The sequence below is a fragment of the Empidonax traillii genome, unplaced genomic scaffold, assembly GCF_003031625.1.
Source record: "Empidonax traillii isolate 1590-97213 ecotype Southwest subspecies unplaced genomic scaffold, ASM303162v1 scaffold27:size3997909, whole genome shotgun sequence".
In the NCBI taxonomy this organism is placed as follows: Eukaryota; Metazoa; Chordata; class Aves; order Passeriformes; family Tyrannidae; genus Empidonax; species Empidonax traillii.
In genome coordinates this window covers 534448-542403 of record NW_020955220.1, presented here as the reverse complement: position 1 = coordinate 542403, position 7956 = coordinate 534448, and the positions used below count along the sequence as shown (strand labels likewise).

At 50.6% G+C, this 7956-nt stretch overlaps 1 protein-coding gene across 1 annotated transcript in view; it reads right to left on the bottom strand.

The window, feature by feature from the left end:
• Positions 1–2847: 2847 nt before the first annotated feature.
• TLX1 (T cell leukemia homeobox 1) overlaps positions 2848–7956 on the bottom strand; it is a 6393-nt gene continuing 1284 nt past the window's right edge. Inside the window, exons 2-3 of the mRNA XM_027909531.1 lie at positions 6533–7031; positions 2848–3070 (exon numbers count right to left, since the gene is read on the bottom strand). Of these exons, the coding sequence (XP_027765332.1) occupies positions 2848–3070; positions 6533–7031 (722 nt within the window). The remainder of the gene's footprint in view (positions 3071–6532; positions 7032–7956) is intronic.

Here is a 7956-nt window from a genome sequence, read left to right as displayed (position 1 = left end):
TGTGTCATAATAATAAAATAGAAAACACTTTTAATATCAACAGTGAGTTTTATCATCCTTTTTTATTATTATTTTGTGGTTAGTATTTTTCCCTCTGCAAAAAGCCTGAAAACAAAAATGTACATTGCAATGAACTGTAAACCATTAAAAATTTGTACACAGCAATGCCTCCTGAAGGAGTAAGCCGTAACCCCAGCGTGATCTTTGTAGACAAAGTTAGGCATATGTTAAATAATTAGCTTAATTCGCATCTAAAAATCTGTCTGTAGCGTAAAACAGAATTCAAACAAAAGACTTCTCTGAAATTTATGTTGGAAAAAAAGACAAGTTATTTTATTTTAGTAGTTTTCTGGGGGTAATCAATCTCTTTCAAAGATACTTCCAAAAATGCTCATCCTCTGTAGTTACTTATTTTACTGTGTTTTATCTTTTTTTATATTTTCTTCTTTTTTGGCTTCTTGTCTCTCTGTTGCTGCAAATGTTTCTCTGTGTTTGCTTGCACATAGGACTGCAGAATGGGAAAATTCCTCAGCACGATAAATTCTTAGCCCACTACAATAGCAGATTTTGGATAAAGCAGACTATTCGTATGCTCCCTTAACAAACTCTGAGAAACACTGCGATGCACCCAGAGGATTCAGCTTCCAGGAGCACTATCAACCACCAGGTATCAAAGGCTCAGGGTATTTTGTCACAGATGTCTCACAGGCAGCCTGGACCCCAAGGCCACATCAGGGAGTTCCTGTCAGCCACTCGTGGCTGGCCGCCCTTTTCAGCCCTATCCTGCAACATCCCTTACTCAGTAATTCCCAGTGCTGGAAGGAAACACCAGGCTGAAGTCAGTCCAGCTTTCCTGGCCACTGGGCTTGGAGTGTCCCCCAAGGAAGCTGATGAGGGTTTTCTCACCAGTTTGATTTTCCTCTGAGAAAGGTTTGCCAAGCTGGGAATGATGTCCTGCAGCAAGGCTGAGCATGAATGGGAAACAGTGAATAATTCCTTGCAAGAGTGTCTCTAAAATGCACTCTTGCACATTTCTGTAAATTCAAATTCCCCTTTCCATATACATATCCGTATTTCAGACATAAATATCTCTAGAGCCCCCTCAGCCCAGGTGAGTCCTCACTCCAAGGTCTTATTCAAGAAATTATTCCGCATGACCCTGCGCAGTCCCTGCCACCCCCAGCAAGCCTCCCAGGCGGGCTTCAATTAAAGCACATCCTAAATGCACTCTTGGGTTGAAGCCTGAAAATGTTTACAGGATCAGGGTTTAAAACACAGCATATTACATCTGGAGCCTCCAAAACCAAGTGGACCTGAGTGAAGTCAAATGGAAACACTAACTCTATTTTCATTTAAAAAAAAAACAAACCAGCAGCACAGGCTTCAGCAGTAGTTGTGATATGCTGTCTCCTCTTGTAGAACTAATAGACAGGGAACAGCAAGGTTTTAAATGATTTATTCAGTACCCTGGAGATTTTTTATTTTCTTTTTCATTTCCACATAAATTACACAAGCACTTTATAAAATGAATACACTTAAAACACCTTGTAAGTGCATAACTTAAGAAACTAAACCAAACCAAAACAAAAAAAAACAACCCCCAAACCGATGCCTTTAATAATCTCACTGAAAATAGGTTTTCTGGTTGCTTGTTTGCACTAACTGCTTAAACTGGCAGTGCTGTTTTAGATTATAAGTAACTGAAAAATATATACTGTTTATATATATATCTATATATTCCTGGCATTTGCTAGAAGTGCTTTGTTTAATTTTGTCTCATTCTCTTGGTACAATTAAAGGAAAAACTAAGTTAAACAGCTGAGAGCGAAATAATTTTTTTTCTGTCATAAACTGCCTTCTAAAGGAAAATGGGTAAAATAAAAACACTGGACAACATTTTGGAAATTATATGGAAATAATCCATGGAAAGAAACTGCATTACCCCTGTAAAATGCCACCCAGGTCTTCTCATTATTAAAACACACACTGATGGGCACAGAGTCCGTGGCAGCCAGTGACAATTTGGGCTCTTCATACAGTTGAGATATCATATTTACCATCCTCAGGAGTCTGTCAGATCCTTCTCTTGTTCCCCCCTTGGAAGAAAAAAATTAATGAAAAAGGGGAGGAGAGACAGCGAGGTGAGATCTGAAGGGTTCCCATCTGGCACAGGCAGAAATTGCTGCTGTTTCCTCCATTTGTTGCATCCCCGAACGTCTCCAATGTAGACAACCCGAGAAGGCTCAAAGCAGAGAAGTGCTTTCCAGGGAGCCTCTTGCTTTTGTTTTGAGCCATCAGTCCAAAGTGTGCATGTATATATATGTGTGTCTATCTATCTATCTATATATATATATATATATATACTTTTTATATATATATATATACACACACACACACATACACACACATGAATATATAAGGGTAACCCTGGGCTTTGCACTGCCGCCAGTAGAATCCAAAGGAAGTTTTCCTCTCCCCTAGCTGGGTGAACGCCGGCGGCTGTGTCTGTCAGGGCTGGGCTTTTGTCTGGCAGCACGTCAGCAAGTTCAGGTTCGACACTGGAGACTTTCAAGAGAACAAAAGGGTTGGGGGGAGGTGAGACAGTACTGCTGCTCCAGCAACCCCACGACTGGGGAGAGATTTTGTGGTGGCTTCCCTTCCTTTCAGTCCTTGTGGTGGATTTCCCCAGCTGGACACGTGGGATGCACATGTGGCTGAACAAAAGGGGGGTGCCAGCCTTCCCTGGGGACAAACAGAGTGACCACATGTCTCATCAAAGATGCCATGTGTCCCCCTGGAGACAGCTCTGCTAGCAGAAGGTGTATGTGCCACTGGTGGCCACCAACCTTATTCACAAGCAGAGGCAACAGTTGTGACACTGGTGATCTTGGTAGAGTCGTCAGACCACGGTTGGAGGTTCTGGAGGGCGAAGAGAGAGGAGTTGTGGACACAGATAGGGTCTGCTTGGATGGGCTGGTTGATGGTTTTTTGAAAGGCCTCCTGCTGCAACTGCATGAGGATGCGGTTTGCTTGCTGCCGCTCAGCCTCCCGCTCCTCCGCTGTCTGCCTCCTAGGAGAGAGGGAGCGTTAGAGGGGCCGGGGAAGAAAAGGAGGGGCATCTCCCAAGAGAGTAACTTGTGCTGGGGGCTCAGGACTCAGGGGTGGGGGTAAGGAAAAGAAGATCCCTGGCCATGGTGTCGTCCCACATCCCCCGCACAAACTGCAAGTAAATCCCATAATCTGGGGACTGGGTCTGTCTATCTTACTGGCCTCAATAAAAACTGCTCTGATCAAAGAGAGCTGGGAGCTCTCTCTCGATTATTCTCTGGCCACAGGAAAAAAAACCAAGCAGAAATAAAACATGGAAAGGGTCACACAACAGCATCGCAAAAGGTGCAATCCCCTGCAAACATGCTCTGGTACTAACAACAAGAGCCAAACATACAGTGTCCCAGTGAGGAGCATGGAGCAGGATGAGGTGGAACAGTGACTGGCAGTGCTACACAGCTGGGAGATGGGCAGCATCACCCTGTGCATCTCCTTCCAGCACCCTGGTCTGCCACCTCATCCGCTGAGCTGTGGTGACCAGCTATTGAAACCCTGGATGAAGGCAAAAATATGCCCATTGCAAACAGGACAAAAGTCAGCAAGATGTCAGCTAAACACTAGAAATACACTTTTTAGCAGTGAGAAAAATCAAAGCACAGAATATACTATGTGGACAGGATGAAGGACAATATTTTTAAGAACAATTTGGACATGTGTCTGCCTGGAATGACACCAACAGAGTTGATCCTGCTGAGGAAGGGGGTTTAGGGTGTCAGCAGGGGTTCTTTCCAGTATTGACAGGGTCCTGGCTCTGGGCTACCTGGGAGGAGAAAACGGGATAGCTGGAAAACAGCCTGAATGCACTTATATCCACAATGAAAATCCCACTCCCACTTGCATGGATGGCAGGTCAGTCTGGAGTCTACAGCCTGCAATCATCTCTGAACATCACCTGGCACCTCCCCCGATGCTTCTGGGAAAACCTGGGAGCAACTCACAGTGCTGGTCCCAGGATGATCCCCAAATCACCACCTCCCCCCCTCACACCCCCAGGCCCAGCTGACACTCACCCAGCAGCTTCAGTGGACCTGTGACACAGGAAATGGCAGGTTTTAATTTAGCAGCTCAGGAGAATGTGAGATGTCTCATTCTCTTTGTCTGCAAGAATTGGAAGTGGCAGCTCTGATCTCCACAGTGACATCTCAGAGCACAGGGCAGTGGTCCCTAGTTCCCAGTGGGGAAGTGGGCCAGGGTTGGATGCCAGCGACGGGCCTCTGGGCACCCAAGCCTCCAGGTGTGTGGCCAGTGCTCCCGCCTGGGAGCAGGTAGTTCAGGGCTCAATCTCTGTTTTAATCACTGTGTCAACATCTCATGTGAGACATCCTGGGGAGATGGGGCTCAAAGTAGCACCAGCCATTCCCATGTAACCCCACAGCAGTTCCATCTCTGCCTCAATGAATATTTAATGACTCTCTGCACAATGAAGAGATACTCAGGGAGGAGGGAGAGAGCCCCACATCCAGGGTGGTAAGGAGAACTGTGGCTGTAAGCACCCAGCTCCCAAGTATCTCCCTGCTGCAAGCAACTGGCCTAGTCATGCATTCATGCCACGCTGGGATTTGCAGATTCAAATCTGCCTGAAAATAACTGTGTATAAAACAAGAGCCCAAATCTGAGAATGGAATCACACAGCCACCTTGCTCCAGCAGAGACATCCAGGCAAAAGGCAAGGGCAAGACTCTTCCCCCCCAAGTCTGCAGTTAAATCCATCAGAGAGCTTAAACCAACTCTTTTTTCAGCTACTTCCTGCTGTTGAGTTCAGCCTGAGCCCGTAGTGGCTCCTTCCAGCACCCAGTGCTCCAGGCACTGCCCAGACCCCACTACCCAGCACAGGGGCCTGGGGCAGTGAGCTGGGTGTGCTGTCACCCAGGGGCATCCACACCTCCATCACAGCATACAAGCAAAGTTTACATGCCTGTGTCCCTCTGGCTCAGACCAGTGGGGACTCTCCCAGGTCTAATACTATAGCTGAGATCTGGCTGCAGCCTTCCCCTTAGGCAGAACCAGGATTTTGTTTTTCTTTACCCAGCTATTTTTTGTAAAACATGTGAACAGGTTTATATCCTCTGCTCCTCTGCCAAAAGAGACTGAATTTAGCCAACAGACGCAAAGAGTATTGACAGATGGATTTGCCTCACTTCCTTAGGAAACTTGGTTAGAAAATATAACTGACCCTGTTTTGAAGGCCACAGCAGGACTATTCCTTCTCCAGTGTTCTGTTTCTGACCAACACAGATCACTCCAGCAAAAGACTTCCTAACACCTGGGAAACTACTCTACCACGGCCTCTCTAGGGAAGGACTGTCTGGGGTTGGGGATTCACACACACCCTCGGTGTCAAATTCCTTGTCTTGTTTCTTACCCAACCCCAGCATCCTCACTGTCCTTTGAAGTCTCAGGGAGACCCCAAGAAAGCCCTTTTTCCCCATTTTGAAGAAGCTGCTGCCTGTCTGCACTCAGCAACACCCCCCCTTTCTGCTCTCTCTGGAAGCTCCCCCTTACCCAGCACCCCGCCGCAGGCTGCCTGTGCCCAGGGCAGGGCTTGTTCTCAGGGCTGGAGTGCCTACCCCGGGGACATCCCGGGAAGGTGTAGCTTGGGAGGGACAGGGTTACGGCGACTGAACCCTGGAGGGTCGGCGTGAGCCCAGCCTCCTCTTCCTCTCCGGCTTTACCGGCACGCCCGGCAGCAGAACAAAAAGAAAGCGTTTGAGCAAGGAGGCGCCACGAAGGATGAAATTTTCATCCCCACGGGGATGAAAATCTCCACGCTATGCAGAGCTCGGTTCTCTGACAGCCCCTGGCTGGGGACTCCCACATGCCGCTGCCTGTGAAAGAGGCACGGGGGCCGCTGCACCCACGGGTGCAAACCGGTGAAACTGACTGCACCCACTGCACGGCACACTGCAAACACCCCCCATGCACGCGTGTGTGCACACACATTCACACACCTTGCACACGTGCACACCTCGCACGCAGATCCGGTGTGCTCACACAACGCACATACACCCACACTGAACACGCGCGGCCTGCACTACAGTGCACTCACAGCCCCATGCACGTCCACACACGCACTGTATGTGGGCACACCAGGACACACGTGGCCTTCACGCAAAATCATTCACACTCACCGTGCAGAGTTACACGCACGTGCCCTGCTCACACACACACCCACTGGTGTGCCCAACACACTGGCCTGTGACACACAGCCCACGCGTACCCACTGCACATTCATAGCCACAGGCGCTGCACACACTCGGCTGTGCATGCACACGCACAGGTACACACACTTTCACATCCACACATACATACAGGGCTTGCAAGCCAATGCGAGGACACCACTGCCCCTCCAGAGCTGGTGGCAGACAGGCTTGCCCATCCCGGGCTGACCCAGCAGACCAGTCCACCGAGCCCCCCAGTCCCTCACCTCCACTTGGTACGCCGGTTCTGGAACCAGGTCTTCACTTGGGCATCTGTCATCTTGAGGGCCTTGGCAAGGGCAGCGCGCTCGGCCGAAGCCAGGTATTTCTGCCGATGGAAGCGCTTCTCCAGCTCGCAAATCTGCAGGCGGGTGAAGGAGGTGCGCGGCTTCTTCTTCTTGGGGGGCGTGCGGTTCTGGTAGGGGTGACCTATACGGCGTGTTACAGTGAAGGGTGAGAGGGCCACTGGGGGGGACACGGGAGGAGGGGGGATGAGAGGCAAAGAAGCAAGCAGCGACACATCAGCAGAGGGGCTCCGGCTCCCGGGTGCTGGGCTGGGGACACCCACCCTCCGCGCTGCGAAGCCGCCGCTTCCCCGCCGACATACACGCACGGGCTGCAAAAATTCGGCGGCGGCCCCGGCGCCTTCCCTGGGTGCTGCGGGCACCCGCCGGGCACCGCTCGACTCCGGCGGCGAGGAATGCGGCCGCTTGCCCAGCGAAGCGCCTGCGGGGAGAGGGGGGTCGGCAACGGCAGGCGGTCCTGGCGCCGGGCCGGGGCTCCGCGCTCCGTGCCAACCGGGCTCGGGCTAATTTCGTTTGTGTGCGGCGGTAACTCCGCCGGCCCCGGCCCCAGTGCCTCGTAAGCGGGAAGTAACGTCCCGGGAATTCCTATTCGTTGTTTTGTTTGCTTTTTTATTGCCGTTTGTTTTAAATAAATGTATATGGTTTGGTTTGGGTTGGTTTTTTTGTTTGTTTGTTTGTTTTTTATTCCTAACCCCACGAAAAAATAATTAGTGCAAAGTTGCGTTGTGTCTCAGCTAGGAAGAGGCTGCGTGAAATCCAGCCCAGTGCCTGCGAGGGGAAGGGCCCGTTCGTCCGCCCGCGCCTGAACTCAGCGCTATCGGGTCGAAATTAGACGGCAACTTCCAGAAATCGGGCCTCGGTTTCCGCCCTCGGGAAGAGGGGCCGGTTTGGGCGCTGATTTTTCCCCGTTGCAATTTCGTTGGGTTTTTTTGTTTGTTTGCTTATTTATTTATTTTCGTTGTTTGAGTGTTTTGCTTTGTTAGTGCCGAAAGACGAGCCCAGCTACACCTGGAAACGGCGGCGAGTCCAGGAAGCGGCTCTAGCCCGAACCCAGCTCTGCTCGGGACTGCAGAGAGTCCCTTTTGGTAGGGGAAAAGGCTGAGCCGAAGCCCGCAGCCAGGGAAAACCACCCGGGTTACGGTACGCACCGGGCCGGCCTTCCCGGGCGGGCGAGGGCCGGGGCCGCCGGCCGCAACATGCCTCGCGAATAACTCCCGGGTTTAAAGGAAAGTTTTCCCGGCTGTTAGCTCGGCGGCAAGGAACGGGCAGTCGTGGCCAGGGCTCGCGGGAGGTGGTGGGGCGAGTTTGCCATCCCTTTTCCTTTGCCCGCCTTTTCCGAGCTTCAT